At 49.3% G+C, this 21313-nt stretch overlaps 1 protein-coding gene across 2 annotated transcripts in view; it reads left to right on the top strand.

Annotated features, from left to right (window-relative positions):
* LOC144153017 (neprilysin-like) overlaps positions 1-18649 on the top strand; it is a 142166-nt gene extending 123517 nt beyond the window's left edge. The window contains exons 2-5 of one of the 2 annotated variants that reach the window (XM_077684648.1): positions 1145-1363; positions 7485-7592; positions 8904-9225; positions 14148-18649. In XM_077684648.1, coding sequence (XP_077540774.1) covers positions 1223-1363; positions 7485-7592; positions 8904-9225; positions 14148-15967 — 2391 coding nt within the window. In that variant the 5' untranslated portion in view covers positions 1145-1222 and the 3' untranslated portion in view covers positions 15968-18649. The remainder of the gene's footprint in view (positions 1-1144; positions 1364-7484; positions 7593-8903; positions 9226-14147) is intronic. The other variant, XM_077684649.1, reaches the window with a different exon arrangement.
* The last annotated feature ends 2664 nt before the right edge of the window (positions 18650-21313 follow it).

The following is a 21313-nucleotide window of genomic DNA, read 5'->3' as shown; positions in this document are numbered from 1 at the left end:
TTACAAGCGCTAAAGAAGCACTGAAACCTGTTTTTGGGGTAATATGCAGCTCGCTTCCTTTACTCAACACAATACCTTGGCTGAAGTATGAAAGCGTTACGACGAGGGGAACATATTTTAATTTCATCTTATTTATCGCGCCGACGGAACAGCTCGAGGAGTGGCACGCAGCAACAAAACACTAGCGTGACGCCACTCCGTGGTAAGGAAGTGCAGGTGACGTAGCCGAGGGTCGGCGACACTCTCATATCCTTCACGTCAACGGTCGCACGTAGACCTCGGATAACCGCTCGGATAACCGTGACTGTGACCGTGGGTCGCTCGAAGTTACCAAGGACTTGCTATCTTCAGACGCTTTTTCTGTCGCATAAGCAGAATGTTTAGGATACTCGGGGAGTCCTAGCCCTTGGAAAAACTGAGGCAGCTGACCCGGAACGGCTGCGTTTCTTAGGGTGTCTTAGGCCTTCAGCAGCGCACGCACGGGCCGAGGAGCCAGGAGCATTGCTAGTTTGACACCTGGTCGTGGCCGCCTTAATTGTGGCATGTAACGCGTTCCGTAGACGTTTAAGGCTATTTAACGACCACAGAGGCCCCTCCAATAATAGCCTCTCAGCTGGTGCATGTGCGTTCTGACGAAGCGTAGTTACTTCGTCAGTGCTGGGGACGCTTAAAAAGCACGTTAGATGCTTCAATTAGGCTTCCGGGTAGTAATCGTGGTAGTATCAGTGAAATGTCTCATACCCACTCAGAGGTATTGGCCAAGAAGAGGGAGTTCAAGGAGAAGTCAAGGGAGCTCTTGTCTTCGTTGTCTTCATCAACGAGTGAGGGACAGTGCCTATGGGTCTTCCTTTTTGGCGAGACCATTACCATGTTTGCCCCACTCATGTCGTTCATTCCCTCACCAAGAGTTTCATCACGTCTCCGGAGGCAGCCGAATTGCCTTTATTTATACTGGCACTTGAAGAATAGCAAGTTTATCAAAATAGAACTGTAAGTCAAAATCAACAGCGTTGCGGCCATTAGCGCGAGCTATCGTCCACGAGAGCAATGGGGAAGAAGCGGCTCACGCGTTCCTTTTTGCACCATTCGAGCTGCCTTATCGGCTCCGTTGCCCAACGTCGTCTTCATCCCGACCCCTCCACAGCCAGCAGCGTCTTCTCTGTCGCGTCCTCCATCGCCCTTGCTTCGCCGCTTCCACTTTCGCGCCTGTCGGGAACGGGACATGGCCGATGCACGCAAGGTCAGCTTTCCTGGGCTCTCCGGCCAGCCTTCATCGGTCAGGGCCTCACAGCAGGCGAGGTCCCAGAACAAGAGGCCCCACCGGCACAGGATGGATGACGCCAGCCTGAGCCCCCCCTCCAAGGTAACCCGTTCGGCCTCTGGTTTCCTTGCTGAAGTGGTCCTTGGTTTGATCGTCAGCGTAGAGCGTTAGGGATTCTTTAGGTAGTGTCTATTATCCCTGCAACCGTGAGAATTACCATCAGAACTTTTTTAGGGCGGTCGCCTCTCATTGGCTAAGCTAAGCTCATTGGCTAAGCTAAGATACTGTGATAAATATTCTCTAAAGCGGTATTTGCAGCTGCCCCTGTAGCGTTGTGGTATAGTACTTGGTTTTAAACGAGAAAGATGAGGTTCGAGTATGCCATTTTCGGTCATCGTGATTTTGTTAATACTTTGTTTACCCTGGTTTTTATTTATATCAAGTGATCGACGCACAGGACTTCTAGAATGGGTTGAATTACGTTTAATATAGGTTGTGTTATGTGTCGTTGGGTTGGGTTTGATTAGGTTTGTTGCAGTTGGGCTGGATTTGGGTAGGTTATGACGCATTCGGTCAGGTTACGCTAGGTTTGGTGAGGTTATGATAGGTTACGTTGAGACGTAATATTATTCAGCAAATTAAATTAGGCCAGCCAGCTTTTATGGAAACTGCCGTGAGAATTTTCCGAGGGTAATTCTCACGGCTGCCGTGAGGTTGGGCGCAGTCCTTGGTAGTAAGCAGGGACGTCTCTCATGATGAGGTTGAAGAAAACAGGAGAAAGCACAGAGCATTGAGGAGTGCCTCTTTGTTGACTTTGTAAAAGGCCCGAACAAAGAAGCCCCAGGCCTACCGTTGCTGCGAATTCGTAAGGGCTGTCTTGATAGGAGAGCCCTCACTAGGCAGGCGACCCAGCATTGTTTTTGGTGAATAATGTTTTAGTGGTAAGCAAAATTGGTTTTAATGAGGCATGGGCTTAGGCAGAACAAACAAAGCACGTCAGTGCTTTGCAACGTTTGTAAATGGCAAGAGATTTTCCAAGTGAATTACGGCTCCGTTATTCTCCATTCTAGAGCGTTATGAGGGAGTAAAGGTGTTGCGCGGTTCTTGCGTACACCCGGAATTGAAGCGATTCTTTTAGGACTTTCACACCCTAGAATATCTCGATATACTGCTTCCGTCAGCAGTAGATATGCCTTTGTGCAACACATAAAAAATAGCGCCCAAGCTTGGTAGGTGATCTTGATTGTCATTGAGTGAAGATAATTCAAGTTTAACAACGCGGTCTATAGCCTTGCTGCTGGCAGGGAGTCGACAATAGTGGCGTTAGAGAATTTTAGAGAGGAATACGTAAATGGGTGAAAGCTTGGAAGGTATTCACCCACCCTATAGCACGTTCTTCAACTACTAACTCACTAGTTCAGTGTTCGAGACCAGAATGTCCTGTCATGCGTCGGCGAGCGACAAAACAATGACAAACGGGCACGTCGTATCGAGTACCTCGAGTTTCCGTTGAGTAGCGGTAAACCCCGAAAGCGAACACCCGAGGCGGTTTTCTAGGGAAGTTGAAATAACTTAAAAACACTGTTTTTGGAAACAGGTTCACTTGCATAGCGGGCGTGTAAAACCCCCTTCGCAGTTGCGCCCTCCATGTCTGTCCCCGTGGGTCTCGGGGCTGCCTCCCCGGTCTCCCATGCCCAACTCCAACCTTAGTGGTAATCAAATATTAGGAGCGAAGCCGCTTAGGGGCCCGGGCTGTTGGCGTCTACAGTCGTAGTCGTTAAGCGCAGTCTCATGTAGTCACGGTTCTAAAACACCGGGACACTCGCTTACACCTCGCGCTAGACACGTACTAAAAAACACCTGGACCCTCATTTACGCCTCGCGCTAGAACGCTTCATGCTTAAAAGACACGAGACTTTTACAGTAAAGTTGTATACCTCTATCGCCAAGGGTTTCATCTACGTGGGCAAGAACGCCAAGGCGCCAAGAATACACTTGTACACCGCTTACTTCGCCCATCCCCAAGTTTCACGTTAGTGGAGATGGCCCGGGATATTTCTTTCCGTTTTTTTTTTTTTTTGAGCTCCCCGCGTCCCGACTGTTACCTAGATCTCAGGGTGAAATCCCATCGCGCCCGATAGGCCGAAACTGGACGCCATGGTTACTGGTATCTTAGTTTTAAAGCAAACTTTTGCATGCCTGACTGATGTCGATCGAAGTCGCGCCACAACACACTGCAAGGAAGCCAAATTTACACTGTGGAACTCTGAAAACGATGATGATGATGATAATCGAAGGCGCACCAAGCGTCTTGAAAGAAAAAAGCTTTCTGAAGTAGGTCTCGAACCTGGCTCCTCTCGCGCTATGAAACTGATGACTACCTGATGGGCCGTTCCAACACGGTCAAAGTAGTGTACATTTTGTACTATGGCTCTAACTCAGGTTGCATAGGCAGAAAGCTTCACGTTATATTTCTTCAAAAAGGGCGTTTTGTTTTTCTTTAAGTGTCGTTATTTCCCGTCAGTGATTGATTTCAGGTTAGTTAAGCCGATCTCGTATCCTGACACCGCATTTTTATTTACAATACGGTATCAGGATATATTTAGAGAGGGAAATACTAACAAAATTGTAAGTCGACTAACACGATATGTTGCAACACCCCGTGAGCCGTTAAAAATTGCGAACTAATTCCAAAGGCTAGTTAAAAGTGAATAAGAGCAAGAACGTTAACATACCTGGTATGAAATGCGGGAACAATCCGTGACTCTGGCAATTTTATGGTAACTTTTGCACTTTCTGCTAAAATTAGTATTCGAATTGCCCGCATTACTTCTTTTTGCTGTATTTCCCTTTTTTTGAGCTATAATATCTATGCTATTGAGTTGCGTTGAGTACCCGTTTTTCTGTAGTTGCTGAAGCTGGGATTGAGGAAGTTTATTACGCTTCGTCCTTGCTCAGGCCTTTTCAATTACATTTGCATGTACAGTCATTGTCAAAATTTTCTATGCCATGCTGAACATTTTGGGCCACAAATAATTAATGGCAAAAAGTTAACGTTTAACTTAGGCCAAAATATTTCATGAGAGTAAGAAAGAAACGTCTTCTGTCAGGCTTCCTAGCATTACAAATCCAGGACAACAAACGGCGTAAGAGTTTTTTCCCGACAAATCCACCATAAAATTATGTACATTTAATGGAAATAAATTATTTCAATTCAACTCAATTCAATTTAACATTTTTCATCCTCGCTCTAGAGGAAAGCTTTCACTTTGAATTTTTTTTCCTGTGAAGTTTTGGCTCGGCCTAGAAAGTTTTGACAATGATTGCACCCTTTTCCGATAACCACTAAAGCTCCCGGCTTATCTTAACGTCCATGTGCGTAAAAGCTGATTTACCGCGTCCCCAAGCAAGGAGTCTGGGCCTATTTAAATGTGGAATTGACGACGACGGTGAATCTCGCTGCGTGTCTGTTCGCTCGTTTGGCTGCGTTCTTCTACACCCTGCACGTTATCCAATGTTATTGAACGCTTCAAGCCACGTATAATGTCTCGTGCTATGAAAGGAAACTTTTCCGCCACGGCCCCTCTCCATCCACGGTTTCTGTACACGGACATTTCCGTGTTCGGGTATACCCCGGAGCATGCACGCAGGGGCGAGAGGTAAACCGCTTCGCTGTAAAAAATGGTGTTAAATGGAACTTCATGGCACCTAAAACATGGCACCTTACAAAGCTATAGTTCAGAACCATAAAGGGGCATTCATTCCCCTTCTTCGCTTCAAATGTTTATTTGATTGATTGTAGGGTTTAACGCGCCGAGGCAACGCAGGGGATGAGGCGCGCCGTAGTGGTGGGCTCTGGATTAATTGTGATCACCTGGGTATCTTTACGTGCGCCGAAATCTCGTACCGTGACACGGGCGTTCAACTTTTTGAAGGGACCCGGCAGCACTTATCATCTACTACTCCGTATGTATTTTGGGGTAAAGTCTATTGCCCCAGCAATCTCCTCCCGCAAGAACTATGAAAATCCGTTCACTATCACTGAAACTGCGCGCTACGAGAAATCGCGCATAATTATTCCCCCTCAACTCGACCACGGACAATGCGACGAAAGCTGCGCCCTCTCTCCCGGTGAGGAGGAGGGGGAGGGGGGCGGCCCGCGGCGTTCTCTTCGGCGGCCTTTGATATATACTTTGATATATCACAGGGCGGGGAGTTTTGTCCTTTTCTCCGTAATGTAAGGGTCTATTTCCGGTCTGGTGCCACAAAACAGCAGGCATGGCTGCCTGCTCGCCAGCGTGCGCTCAGGCTTGTCGGGCGCTTTTGAAGCAATAAACGTTTGTTGTCGAGTGGTCTCGTTGAAAGGGAAATATTGAGTTCGCCGCTCAAACTCCGCGCACACTCAAAACCCAAAATAAACGCCAAAACTGTGCTTACAGGTCCAGGCATAGAAGAGTTTGGTACACGGCGCCGACGACGGGGGATCGTCACAGGAGATGCGAGAAATAAGCCGCGAAGTTGACCAGCGACAGCCAATGGGACCGCCATGGCCTCAATGACGTCGTTTAGGCCATGCCAGGGGTGCATAATGAGGAAGATTGAAGAGAGCGAGCTTGTTTTTTCTGCGTCTTTCACAGCGATTTGCGCGCTCCCCGCTTCACGTGCACGAGTGGTATTTGGCTGAGGTATTCCTGGCAGTGTAATCGACACGTCGCGCTTGTTTGCTTGCACTGCTCAAAGAGTGTTGCAAGGTCCCTTTAAGTTGAAATAGAAACTCTCATGCATTGAATTATAGCTGATGGAGGCTCGGGCGCCACGGCTAAACATTTTCGACCAAGGGACAGCCTGCGTTGTCCTTTCTTTGGATTTGTTTTAACGGACAGCCTCACGAGCACTTTCTTCCCCAGATAGAAAAAGTGCGGAGCCGCGTTCCTGCAGGTCCTCGAGATTTATGCTAAGTTTTGGCTACGTTACGAACTAAGCGGAAGTAACACAAAAGCATATTCGGTGCAGTTAAGGCTGTGCTATACTGCTAGCCATTGCGCAGGGCAGCTCATGGCTGGATTCGGCGCTTGCAAGGCGCTAAATTTAAAGGGAATCGAGACAAAATATAGATGACGAACAAAAATCACATATGTCGGGAGGCTGAGAGGCAACGAGCCCTACGTGCATGCTCTGGACAGCTCCGTAAACCAGCTGAGTGCATTAAACTGCGTCAACGTAAGATTAAAGAAAGCTTTGTTCGGCCCGACGAGCAACGAAAATACCAATGATAAGGTTAACAGTTGTGTATAAGAGAATTGCGTTAGGGCGCAGGCTCAAGATCGGGTTGAACACACTTTAGGTCGAATTACGCGTTAAAGCGTGTTTGGGCAGGTCATGCGATAAGACTGACGGACAGCCGGTGGACCATCCGTTCTACCGAGTTGGTGCCAAGAAGCGGAAAAGAATTAGGAGGGGTCCCAAGACCCGATTGAGAGAAAAATGACTAACTTTGGGGGCACAGATTGCACACAGAAAGCCCGCTACAGGAGTGCTTAAAAGTAAAAGGCAGAGGCCTTCGTCCTGCAGTGGATACGTACGCAGCGTGAATGATGGGAAACTTAAAGGGACCCTGCAACACTTTTGTAAACGCTTTAACTCTTTCCTTCGCGTCTGGAAGCACTGTGAAAGCTATAGTTATCGCCAGGATGGAGAGGCACTGCCTGATTTGCTCATCGCACCAGATACGCCTTACGTGTCTGCGTTGGTTTTGTGGCTTTATTTTTAAAGTTGCTATCGAATGCGTTCATTGCTGCAACTGAAGGAAAACCGGCTGACAGCCGCTACATGCCCATAGTGACGTAATTCGATCCGTCAACGAACGCCGAGACCGCGAAAGAGAAAAAATTCTTTTGAGCGAGTTTCCAAGTTATCTGATGGGCTTAGAGCAGTAATTCATGGCTGAGGTACTTTTCGACCCCCTAAATATAAGTACTGCTTGTGTTGGGTGACTACGTTCTGCAAGCCTTTAAGACTTCAAAAAAGGTTGAAAAAAGTGTTGCCGGGTCCATTTAAGCTACTATGGTTCGTGGGAAGTCATCAGAATCAATTCTGCAAACTTACCTCTCCTTTCCTAATATTTATGGTCCTAATCAACTGCGTTGAGGGGTATCTTGTTTAGAGACCCGTTGTGAATACGTTATGGGTATGAAGGTGGTCACACTAAGGTCTGCTTTCCCAGGTGACGCCGGCGAAATCGGAGGCGAGCGAAGTCAGCAGGCGGTCTAGCGGGCCAAAGACTGGCCTCTACGCCCTCGACGCTGACATCATCAACACAGCCAAGAGAAACGTGAGTCTGGAGATGGTGTAACTCATATATGCAAGGGTGAAGGGCTAGGTCTCCTGAAAGGGCGAGGTGACGGCTTTTGAGGAACAGGGCCATAGTATCAGTTCAGAGCAACAGAGGCTCTTGCTTCACCTGTCACTTAATAAACAGCTGCGTACCTTGACGAGAATTTTCGAGCTTTCCTTCTTTCCAGCAGTGAAAATCAGTTGAGCCTCAGCATAAAGGTTTAGAGTAGATCCTATCATGTAACTCCTTTTTATGGTGGAAGTTTTACATACCTTACCAAACGAAAAAGCGACCTTCATCATCCGTCATCCGTCAGAATTGCACCAAAATGGCCATAGCTGTGAAGAGAAAATGAACACATTTAGGTGAATGTGGGATTTCGGCCATGGTCCGTATAAGAAGGATTTATACACACCCTCAACACCCCGTTGTACTCTCCCCCCCCCCCCCCAGAAGGATTTCGGCACCTCTCAAGATTTCACAACCAAGAGGACACCTCCCCGCCAACATCCCCCCAGCACCCCCCAGGAGGACTTCAACACCGCCCCAAAATTGAAATTCTGGATGAACACCTGCCGTATAACAAGGGATAAGTGAATTACCATTTTGCTAACCAGGCTGTTTAATTGGCCACTTAATCCCTTTGCATTAATTAGGGCGTCCGATAAACGTCTCCGGTTGAACTCATTTTCACCACGGCGCACACGGGTGTTGAAGGGACCGAGGGGGCCCATAAATCGGCACGAGGACTTAGACCGTGCAGCGGCTCGTCTCATCCCCTATTACGGTGCCCGAATTGCTAGGGTCCATTCTTTTCGCACAATAAACCTCACCGAATCGCCTCCTTTGTGACGACCCGGCCACACTTGCCCACTCTGCGTGGGCATGCCCCTAAGATCTCTTCTATTATGTATATAGAAACCAACAGTGTGAGGGTGCGCTGCGCAGCTCGCAATAAATAGTCCTTGAGATCCGGCTGACATCGTCACCGCTAGCACTCCCCACTCATTGATTGATCGTAGGGTTTAACGCGCCGACGCAACACAGGCGATGAGGCGCGCCGTAGTGGAGCGCTCCGGATTAATTTTGACCCCCTGGGGATCTTTAACGTGCGCCGAAATCTCTAACATACGGGTGTTATTGCCCTTCGCCTCCATCAGAAAAGCGGCCGCCGCGACCGGATTTAAACCCGCCTCCTCGTGCTCAGCAGCGTAACGCCTTAGCCACCGAGCCACCGCGGCGGGTGTTTTTTTAACCAGCAGGCCTGAGTAAATTTGTTTCTTTCACTCTCTCGTGCCCCGATCGCAGGAGGATACCCATGGGGGCGCTGCCCCCGGCTTGGGGGCCGTGAGCCTGTTCGAGCAGCCCGGCGAGGGCCACAAGTCGTCGCGCTTGGGCATCGGTCTGCTCGTCTTCTTCGCGCTGCTCTTCGTGGCACTGTTCCTCGTCGCCTTCTCCATGCACGAGAAGCTGCGGAGGCGCGCGGTGAGGCTGTGCAGCGCCGACGACTGCCGCCACCACGCCGCGGAGCTGCTCGCCGCCCTAAACTTCTCCGTCGATCCGTGCGACGACTTCCAGGCGTTCGTCTGCGGTTCCTGGGAGAGGCGCAGGTCCAACCGCTCGGCCCTGGGTGGGTGAGGGATCAGAGCCTATAAAAGAATACAGGGCCAGTCGTTGTGCAAATTGGTGCTTACAGCTATGGAACGCACTGCGCGAAGGTTGACGAAGACTTGAAGGCACATCAGAGAGAGAGAGAGAGAGAGAGAGAGAGAGAGAGAGAGAGAGAGAGAGAGAGAGAGAGAGAGAGATACTTTAGTTGCGGTCAGATTATGACCTATTGGTATTCTCTCCTAAGAAAGACTGTGGCGAGCTGGTCAACGAGGGCCGCCGACGCCAACCACAAGCGCTTGTCGTCTGTGCCTTCCAAGTCTTCGTCAACCTTCGAGCTGTCATGCGTTCCATATTTGGCCCTGTATTGAGCCAGCCATTGCCATTGCGGCCAGGAGCCTAGGATTCACTTTGAAGACAAATACATCTGTATGGCTCACAGAAATAGCACCAGAACCAGAACCAGACTGCACCAGAGCCAGACTGTACTTTCACGCCGCGGCGTCTTAAAGAGGCCATGCAGACAAACTACAAGTTTTATGCAAAAGATTTCGTTCTTTATAGTGCCCCAGCGCTTGTCCGGAAGCAAACGATGCTTTATTCAATGAGATATTAATGAATTTAAGTTAAAATTTTGATTCTCCCGCCAAATCTTTTTTTTTTATGACGTCGGCAATGACATCACAAGAACAGGTCTTCAACCTGATGTGGAGCATTGTCGACCATTAGTCAACCTAGATGGCACCACCATAAAGCAGTGACGCGCATACGAGATGCGATGTGATTGGACGATGTCCGAGATTAGAATTGAAACCAGTTTCGGCTTCAGTTCTGTGAAACATGCTTGGCAACCGACGTTATCGCTGGATGAGCATTCTCGATATCGCAGTAATCGGCATACCGCGCTTCTGCCATGTTGTCAGCTGTAAAATGCGTCAGATAAGCCTACCAGCACGGCTTGGAATCGTAACAACCACTATCCGAGGCGTACTGAGTGGATGAATGCCCTCCGCGTGACCGCAGACGCTCAAATGCGATGCGCTTTTCCCCCATCTTTGGTGCTTGCCAGGCTCGAGCCTGTATCGTAATAGGCTTGTTCGCATCAGGCCAAGGGTCACCTATTGCGGGACTGCGCCCGAGAGCAGCCGGTGCTTATGGCAACACCACGCCAACGAGAACGCGCCAGCGCGTCAGTGTCAGTCTGCACCGTTCTGCCAACCTCTTCCTGAAGAAATGAACGTTACTGCACAAAAATGGTGAATTCAGTGTAGAGAACATGGCCCAAAATCACATAAATCAAGTTTTAAAAAAAACGCACTATCGTAAATTCGAACGCGAATTGCGAAACAATATACCTAGTGCTCCAAACAACTCGGCCATAAGGCAGCGCTGCCAACGGCGGAAATACAAAGTACGTAACGTATAGCCTGTTTACGTTTTTATTTAGTTTTAGCATTCCAAGCAACTTAGACGACTGTTTCTTGAGTAGCGCCCGTGGAGTAAGCGTCCCCCGAATTTCCACAAATATCTCATCTGTAGCGACTGCATTCTGTAGGCACAAGAGCGTTCGCAGATGTGTAGTCATGCTGTTGACCGCTGTGCTAGTTCACCCAGCGCAAGAAGTGCTTCCTGCACGTAGGTTTTACGCTGTGCGATAAAAGTTCCGGGTCCTTTCATTTCTTAGTACTTATATTAACTTCGCTGAGTCTTCTCCCCCTTTCAGTTTGCCTTCGATTTTTCTACTATCGTACCAGTCAGCGAAACGTCGCATGTACGTTTGTGTCGAGCGACTTGGACTTATTGCTTGATAGAGTCTACAAACTAACAAACTAACGGCACAATCTTCCAGGCACAAACGTGTCGTGGCTTAGTTTCAACTGAACGAACGAATTGCGACAACCCACAGGCGGCAGACCGACTATACGCTGGACCGACTGATTCTGTCGGAGGGTCGGCAGGCCGTGCACTAGCGCAGCCAAGCCAAGCAAGCCATCTTGTTTTGACGTCGTACTACACGACCTAGAAAATCGGCCAGGAGGATGCAGAGAAAACAGCATTTTCGAATTGATTTTTTCAACTGCATAAAGTCGCGTAAACGCAGAGAGAGTGGTCGAAACATGGCCTGAAGACTCTAAACTACAATTTGCGGTAGTAATCCCGCAATTTTTACAAATCACTTCAGTGTCCGTTTACCTAGTGCTACCCTTTTGAAACAGTGATCGGGCCAAATTAAAGGGCTCTTCAAAATGCTCACTACAGGGTAATACGTATTCATTAGAGCAAACCTGAAGGAGAACCCAAATTTTCAAAAGCGAATATTTCTTTGCCAACCATCCCATCACAAAAACGCACTGCAGGGAACCCAGCTTTACACAGGGAGGTTCACAAAACGATGATGATGATAAGTTCCTGTGGTCTAAATCGAACCTGGGTCCCTCGCGTTATGAACCCGACGTCTGTCTGGTTGCGCCTATCCGACACGGTCGAAGCAGTAAAGCGATGTTTTAGATCGCTTTACAGGTTGTAAAACAATGTCAACCGATGTTTTATTGGCCTCTCTGATGGCGATCGTCCAGTCACCAAAACTTTAACCCCCTACAACCCCAATGACAGCGAAGGAATCCCTGACGAGAAAGGTGAACGTTTCAGCCATCCTTGTCGTTAGACGAAGGGGTGTCAGATGTGTTTTAATGCTAATTCATTGTAAAGTATACGAAAATTACGACTGTCACACCGAATACACCTGACTTAAAACAACCGTGTTTCTATGGGCCGTCATACCTGGATTGAGAGATGATCCTCCACAGATAGTCAACGCGAGGCGCCCTCCCTCCCGTCTTTGGCGGCTGATCACTGAATTCTAATCGCCAAATATAGGAGCGAAATTTTATCACAGCAACCAAGACTGGGGTTTGGCTTTAGTTTCTGCAGTAGTCAGAGCATTTTTAGTGTAGATGTGCATCTGTGTCTTTTTTGTTACAAGAAAGTGCGAGGCCCCTATCGAAGCTGTGGACGTCCCGTTTTGCAGGTAAGGATATACAAGCGTCCATCGATAGATTTAATTGGGTGGCTTTGGCTGCCAGCACCAGTAACCTTCCGTGGCCTGCCCATCTAGGTGGTTGTATGCTCGTGCAAGCGTGCGCCCGCTAGTTAGTATTGCTGTCCAACCCTCTCGCCGCAATTCGAAACTAGATGCAGCTGCAACTGTAATTATGGCCATCGTGACGATACGGACAGGTGACTAATGTGCGCTATGGTCACAGCATCACCTCTTACAAAAGTGGAATCGTGGTGCTTAGCGCAAGGGAACACTTTGCGTTTTTTTTTAAATGCAGAGCATATCTTTAACTCACGATGTCACCCGTTCAAGGCGTCCGTAGTAGTCCGCATCGCTCGCAGGTGCGCCCTCTCGGCGCGATCGTGGCGTGATAAAGGCGGGTGTCGGCGTGGCTGGAACGCACTCATCGCCGCGCTCTCTCGTCAGCCCCGCCCCTCCTCGCCTACTCTCCGCTCGCATCGCGCGCTCTCTCCGCGGTCGGTTCGCGCCCAACAGGTGGGGGCGCGCGCGTCGCGGGATCAACAACATCTGTGGCGTGATCGTGACGTCAGCATCGCGCGCGCGTGGCGCGATCGTGGCGTCATAAACGCGGCTGTCGGCGAGTCTGGAACGCACTCATCGCCACGCTCTCTCGTCAGCAGTTGCCACAAGTGCAACAACATTAACGTAACGCAAACTACTTAACGTCGTGCGCCCCCGGAAATGCTCTGCATTTGATCGTGCCCCTCGCGAGGGGGATGTTTCTTCCATCAGGAAAACGGCTACCGCTGGCGGGAATCGAACCCGCGTCCTCGGGCACAGCATTTTTTCCACCCGTCGTCTTGTCACCATTCACTCAGTTAGGACGGTGACGCTGCTGAGCCCAGAAACGGCCGCCAAAGGGCTGTGCCCTAAAATAACAGGTTCAATTTTTTTTTCGTACTGGGATCTCATGACTTCAGCGCAACGCTGTTTTCAACTATTTCTAGCGATCTGCTTGTTACGGACAAAATCAGTTCAAAGGGCGCTTGAGCACGACATTTACATTCTGAATAGCGATTTATGCACCAATGAGCGTTTCTCAACATCACCTGCAAATCCACCCCATCATCATGCAGTGGCGTCAAGCTGCTTCCGCTTCTTTTGAACGTAATTATTACCATTGTTTGAGGATCCTTGTACTACGGTCGTTCGCTCAAATGAAAGACTGTTCCGAACAGCTGCCTTTTAATGTAAGCAACACCGTTCCAAACTAATGGCCCATACATATTCCTATTATTCAGCAAGAAAAAAAGCAAAAACTTCATGAGCCCTATTGGAGGAAAAGTTCTTACATAACCGATAGTATAGATTTCTTAATTAAGTAAAGGCGTTAGATTGATTTCTAAGGCAAAAGTTCAGGATTCGTATGTTTCATAAAACACGTTCCGAGGGAAGCAGGAGCAGCGGAGCGAGCCCGTCACTGCCGCTTGTGCAATACTAGCCACCATGAAAAGTGGAGTTACGGTTGGGGGCGAGCAAGCGGAACGATTCTTGGAGGGTGCTATCCTGGGCGCTGCGACCAAGTTCAAGAGAACATAAAGAAAAGTCCAAAATGGTGTTATGTCCCTACATCCTATTGTTTCTAAGAACATCTTAAACCACGTGTCTTAGAGTACCGCACAACGTAAAATGTGTACATCTGCGGTCCGTAGAATTAGGGTACTATCGAGAGCACCCGCTTAACTCAAATGCAGCCACAGTTACTGCGCTCACCCCGTTGCTATCACTCTGCCTCACGAATTTGTCAGTTTGGTATGAGCTTTTCTTCTTACAACTCCCTCTGATAAACTGACGCTAGAATTAATAGTTCGTACTAAAGAATACACAGCTATAATTCTCATTCTGTTTGTTTCTCGTTCTGGCAGTTACCCACCACGACCGTACGACCCAAACATTCATGGAGCGAGCCATTGGCAAGCTACTGCTGCAGCCCAGACTTAAGGAAGGTGGTTCTTCCAGACGCAACTCGACCGAGGGCCTGGCTTCGCTCCTTTTCCACAGTTGTATAAGAAATACAAGTTCCAATCCCGACGCAAGCAGCTCGACTGCCACTGCGATCGACCTCCAGCCATTCAAGAAGCTGAAGCAGACAATGAGACTCACGTGGCCCGAAGTGGCGCCAGCAGAGGACACCACGCGTTACGAGTTGCTGGACATCTTATTGGGCTTGGCCATCCACTGGAACGAAAACTTCCTATTCGATGTGCTACTTGTAAACGTAAGCACCACGCCACTTACGCTGTACCTGACCTGCGGAAGACCTCTAGCTGCATGGGACCAATACCAGGAGCCGGATAATTATGCCCAGTATGTCGAGACCTATCTCAACCTGCTAGGTCTCAAGGTAAGAGACGAAGACAGCCTCCAGTTGCTCCGGAACGTGACGCGGGACATTCTTGGAGCCAAGGTGGACTGCCTAAAAGAAGAACATAACGAGATCTCGTATCGGCTGGATTTGTTAGGGCCACCGGCGCCGTGGAACCCGGCGAGGGATTGGTTGAGCCTCCTGAACAAGCACTTCTCGCCAGATATGAGCTGGTCGTCCGACAACTGGATCGTGTTCGAACGCTCGAGTCTGGTGGAAACTTTCACGAGCCTTCAGGAAAAGTACTCGCCAAGAGAGCTGTTGATTGGCTTGTCTTGGGTATTTATCCAATCGTACCTCTGGCTCATCGTGGACATGCCGCGAATAAGGTTCGGGAGCTACGGGAACCTCAGCGTAGACTCCGTCTTCCCAATGAAGAAGTGGAGCTGTCTGGATTACGTCCACTCTAGACTTGGCTTTCTTTTTCCTAACGCAATTCAGGCGCCATTCGTTCGGCCAGACCTAGGCGTGCTTGAAAATCTGAAGCGCTCAGCACAGACCCTCATCGAAAAGCTACCCTGGATAGGCAGCGCACGCCAGCAGGCTTTGCAGAAGATTCGTTCCCTCACCACCAGCCCCACACCCCTTCCCGAATTCTTCGATGTGAAGAGTAGGGACAAGTTACTCGAAACGTTCCCACGCCTGGTACCAGACTTCGGCACCAACTTCGTGCGTTCCTCGAGCTGGTTCAAGCACTCCCGCAGGGATCGACACCGCCTTGGGCTGTACGGGCATCGCAGCACGTCGGGCTACGCACAAGCGTCTTACATCTACGCCCTCAACAGCGTGCTCGTCAAGATGGAGGCGTTCCAGGCTCCACTTTACTACGCCAACAGCACGATCGCCGTGCTCAACGCGGGCGCCGCCTCGATGCTGTCCCGTGAAGTCTCGCGCGTGTTCGACCCCAGGGGAAGCGAGGTGGACGGAGACGGCCGCCGCGTGGTCTGGTGGGGGCCCAACAAGTCTCGCGATTACAGCGACCGTCTCGCGTGTGACCTCAACGCGAGCGAGTGCTGTACCTCAATTCGGCTGTTTCCGGCCGTGCCCGGTCTCGAGATCGCCTACCAGGCGTTCCAGGAAGACGCGCACTCTGATTCCAGGGGCCCTGCGGGATGGAACCTGGCGGGTCTCGATAACCTCACTGACACCCAAGTGTTTTTCATCACGTACTGCTACGCCCAGTGCGGCCAAACCTTGAACGGACGCGGAGACTACTGCAATGTCCCGCTTAGAAACTTCCCACCTTTCTCCAGAGCTTTCAAGTGCCGCGTGGACTCCCGCATGAATCCGGCTCAGAAGTGTGCATTTTTTCCCTCCTGAATTTTTCCTATGCGTACCAGATACTGTTTTGTTGTTGTTTGTATGAAAACGTTTATCCGCATGATGAAGAGTAGATGTGTGTACTTTAAAACTGATGTATCTTTACTGATGTATCTTCAAACTTCCTTGCAATACGTTTGTGCTAAACAGAGCCTGAGGTTTGAAGCCGTGCCATAATGTTTTCTGATAGCCAAGCGTAACGCAGCTTTTTTCGAAAGCACGGATGCGTAACTACTAGCGCTTGTTTTCTCCGGGAATGGTACATGCAAATTGTGTTCCGGGTAAAGTGTAAGGGATTTTTTCTATTTCATCGCCGATTTGTGCACATTTGCATGCGATACCTAAAAAGCTGCGCAATCAAATACGAAGAATAGAGAGGCCACTTATTCTATGTTTTCTCTAAGCTGTTTGTACCGTATTATTAGAGCAAGTCTAAGCACCTCCTTTTGAGTCAATGGCTGACATACTCTGAAAGCCCGACTGACAGCTCGCACACATGGTAAGTATATTTCGAGCCTTTTACTCGGAAATATAGAAAGGCTGTGTCTAGAGTGCCGTCCGACGGTTTTATAAGCACTCCGCTATATCGACGTCCACCGGCGTTTTATGACAAAATTGCCGCGTTTGGCAGTACATCGCTCCAGATAACATAAAGCTAGGCAACCTAACCTAAACATAACATAAGCTAACCTAACGCACAAAAAGAAATCATTTAAAACACCAAACCTAACCTAAAACACAAAAATTACACTTCAAATAATTTAAAAAAGCCAAGGCAAGAGCCGGTGTCGAACCACCGACTTAGGGATCAATAAGCTAAGAGGGATCCTCTACACTACAACGACGGACTCTTCGGGGTGGTGCTAGCTTAGCGTTAAATATTAGAATGTCGTCGGACGGCACTGTAGTCATGCCTGCAACGATCAGCTAGAGTGCCGTCGGACGGCACTCTAGACACTGCGATATAGAAATAAGAATCCCCAACATTCACGAAGAATCACGAAGAAAAAGTTCGTCGTCGTCGACTGCTTAAACTGCAATGTCCAGTCACACTGGCGCCAAACAGTGTTGGTGTAACCGAAAACGTACCTTTGCCTAAATTAAACTACTAGCATTACAGATCGTTTGGAAGCAACTACAACTCTAAAAATAGTCCAAAATGTACATTCGTTGCCCACAGTTGATAGAAGTTGGTCCTTGAAGGATGGCTTGGTGGCTGATATTATCAAAGGCGCCCTTGATGCCCATGGTCAGGATGCACCTCTTGTGTGTATTATAAAGCCGGTCAATGATCTCTTCCTTCAACTGCAAAAGGATGTCTTGTGTGGACAAGTGGGGGCGGAACCCGTACATGGTGTTGGGGAAGTGCCCATTATCTTCAATGTAGGGGGAGAGGCGATTTTGAACCATATGTTCTGGTACCTTTCCAACACAAGAAGTGAGGGAAATAGGTCGCAGGTTAGCAGGGGTTAGCGGTTTTCCAGGTTTCGGTATCAAGGTAATATCTGCATGCTTCCACTGAGGAGGGGTATTGCCGGTTGTCCAATGTCGGACACCTTGCGCATGGTGCAGGCAATAGTAGTCGCCCGGATGGCGTAGGGTGCGCCGTACTTGGCTCTCAAAAAGAATGAGAAGGCAAGATTGAATATCTTTATCCGCCAAGCATATAAGACCGCCATAGGATTGCCCTGCCAGACATCAACAAAGAAATTGCTTCAACTTGGATTACACAATACCTGGGAAGAGATAGAGGAAGCACATCATACCTCTCAAATAGAACGCCTCAAATTAACGCCAACAGGACGTGCGACCCTAAGAAGATTGCACTATAAAACGCCGCCAATACAAGACCACAAGGTTAGGATTCCCCTAATTATTCGACAGAACATCAGGGTAAGGCCACTACCACGCCACATGCACCCAATTTACAATCAAGCTCGCAGAATCGCACGAGCCAGGGCCATGGACATAAAGTATGGGCGAAATCCGACCACAAGGTACACTGACCGTCTCCTTATTTGCAGCGACCAGCGCACGCTGTATGCGTCACCAATTCAACAGGGCAAGAAGTGACCTGCCTCACCGTCCGTACAACGCAGACGGAAAGCGCAGATGAAGTGGCTATTGCTCTATCCGCAACGACTAGCGAGGACGGAATCACAGTGCTTACGGATTCGCAAGCAGCGTGCCGCAGCTATCTACGGGGACGCATCTCCAAAACAGCCCTCCGCATCCTCGAAAGCAAGGGTCAGCTACCTGAAATAGAAATCGTCTGGGTACCCGGACACACATCCCTCGCCGGTAATGAGGCGGCCCATGCCGCTGCCCGCGCGCACGTACACTGGGCCATTATCTACGAGGGACAAACATCGCCTGCTGCTCCCAAAACAGAACCTCTTGTCAAATATGGAGACATTCTGGCCCGCTATCGCCAAGGCAGAAGATTATTCCCGGCTCCACACCCCCAGTTATCGAGACAAGAAGCCACCAGCCTGAGAAGGATACAAACAAACTCCTATCCCCATCGCACCCTCTTTCACGCGATCTACCCTACCATATACCCGGCCACCTGAAATTTCTGTCCCTTGCCGGGCACGCTATACCACCAAGTATGGGAGTGCGGACAAACCCCAGGCCTACCCCCAACCCTTCCCCCTCTTACGAGCAGTGGGTGGCCTGCCTGAAAAGTCCAGACCCTGGGACCCAGCGTATACTGGTGAAGAGGGCCTGGACTGCCAGCCAAGCCCAGGGCATCCCGGACTAGGGACGCCCCCCCCCCCCCCGGGCGCGTGCCCTAACAGCAGCACCAGCGCTCGTGGAATAAACATTTATTCCTCCTCCTCCAAAATATAACCAAAACACAAGACACCTCCAACAAAACCAACTGCCTTCGCTCTATTACATCTGCGTCGCTTTCCATTCGGTCCTGGCCTGTTGCATGCTTAGTGAAAATTACACTCCTGCGATTACTTTGTTTCTAACCAATAGATTGCTTCAAATAGGTGATCATCGCGGGTAACCATTGGCTTCCACTGGCGATGCGGGTGCTTCACATGGAGGTTTACTGGGTACATGACGAACTTCTGCAAATTTGTTATCTACATCGGGACTGCATAGATGCTATCGTTATCCCTCCCTAATTCTGGAGTTGACACTATAACCTGAAGCTTAATATAGAAGTGTCAGTACAAATATTAAATTCTAACACTTAATATCACTCGTGCACAATAGTACGAAAATCGCAGTGGCGTGGTCTACATACTAGCGCCAGGCAGATCATATTGTGCTATGATTCTTTCCGAAATGCACAGCCTACGAAGCCTAATTTAACCCATTTACTTCTCACTTCTGCATCAGATACGTCGTGTGAAAAATGTTCAGTTCTTCATATACTTAAAAAAACCCAAACTCTCGTCAGGAAGCTAACTTTAACTACAAGTTCATGTTTGTTGTAGATGGAGTGTGCACAGTGGCTGGAGAGAGAGCAAACTTCAATTTTTCCGCAGGACCTAAGTCCAGTTCCTAATTTCAAAGTTCAATTCACCGGATCCACGTGGTACTCCAGAATACCCGTGCGGATCCGGCACACGTGTTTGTAAGAGCTTCCTGGGTAGCCTGGATGTGTACTGTCGGCGGGGGAGACAGCCAGAGCTCCCAGGAGGTGATGGAGGCGAGGGATGGGGCAAGAGATGGCGGGGTGCAGTCCCAATTAGAATGAGGGATGGATGTGTAGGAAGAACAGGTGGGACAGGAAGGGCGGCCAGGACGACGATAGCTGTAGTGAAGGATTCGATGGGGGCGGGGGGGGGGGGGGGGTGAATGAAGAGGCTTGAGCCTGCCGAATGAGGCACGCAGCCTCACGAGTTAGACGGGAACTAGGCGGTGGGTACAGGGTGCGTTTAGGAAGAGCGGTGTTGAGTACGAACCGTCGGCGGGTGGTACTAGGTTGGCCAGGACATGGGCGAACCTGCGAAAGTTACTCGGCTGAGCGCGTTTGCTAAAGCGTTTCCGCACATGCCAGCGTGGCCAGGAACCCAAACCAGTGTGAAGCGTGGCCGAAGATTCGATGCAAGTATCGGAGTGACGAAGTCAGTGGTGTGTGGATGGGTCTCATGGTAAGCGAAATTACGAAGGGCTGACTGACAGTCGGAGAAGATATATACTGGCGTGGTGGTAGGAACAGTAAGAGTAGCGTGCTCTATTGCAAGGGCGATGGCGTATTTTTCCAGGGAGGTCGAATCCGGTGAAGTCTAAAGAACGTAGTTGGAGAAATGAAGCCGTGCCCATTGAGTTTGAGGGGATGTCGAGTGGCTACCACCGCTTTCTTTTCGCACTTTTTTAGCGCAACAGCAGTGGAGATTCTCATGTTTCCTTTCGTTATTATCCCATGCAGTCACTGCCAGATACATGGTATTTAAATATTCGTCTCTTTTGTGATGGACACCAACGAGCCCAACTACATCGTTCCTGGGCCTCACCCTTCCCCCACTTTGTTCCCTAACACTCCCTTCTCTATCTAAACATTTTCCTTCGCACGGCGTAAGCGAGAACCACGTGGTAATGTTCCAAAGAAACATATCTGGCGATTTGAGGCAATTGACATAACTAAGCATCCGAACCATACTTAGTAACTCGTGAGTCCTCATGGCGCCCCAGCAGATTTGGACATAAATAGCTTTGATGCAATCAGGAAAGGTTGCCGAAGTAGCAGTGCGAAATTGCTAATGGATCCATGCCATTGATTTTTTTTGCAACTTCCATTTAGTGAGAGCCGCAGTCAGCCGCCATCTTTCCTTGTCGGCAAGCCTGTCCCGCCTAGCAGCAACGCAGACGCCATCGTCTACCGTTTACGTAGACGCCAGATGATGAGTGAGCTAGCATTGGAGCTAGAAAATTGAGATGTAGGCACCTGTCAAAGGCAACAAATTCACAAAATTGCGAATCCATGGAGTTTCTTTTAGTAGCGTGACGCTGCACCATTTCCTCGTCCGCCGCAGGTATTTTCGTTCGTGCAATGAGACCTTGTTTGCACACTTGGCGCCGAGCAGCTCGTTAATGTTGCCTTTAGTTGAATGCCACCATGCCCTTGGCCATGTGGAGGAAATAAAAGACACAATTTGGAGTTACTTATCTGTCTATGTCAAAACGCAGCGGAGCGACTTGTCTAACAACCGTCCTATTGTACAAACACAGGCGTACAAGTTATTAGGCTCTTTGGATGATTCTTTAATGCACACGGTTTGTTTTGCCGCTCCTTGTTGAAATGTTCTCTTCTCGCAAACTCGCCCGTTGATACATCGCAAAATAAACGAAAACTATCACGCCACTCACAAAGCCTTTAAATAG

Source organism: Haemaphysalis longicornis, unplaced genomic scaffold, assembly GCF_048455015.1.
Source record: "Haemaphysalis longicornis isolate Haplotype H1 unplaced genomic scaffold, Haemaphysalis longicornis Haplotype H1 scaffold_9, whole genome shotgun sequence".
NCBI lineage: Eukaryota > Metazoa > Arthropoda > Arachnida > Ixodida > Ixodidae > Haemaphysalis > Haemaphysalis longicornis.
The sequence above is the reverse complement of the archived record's forward strand: the minus strand, read 5'-3'. Positions and strand labels throughout refer to the sequence as shown.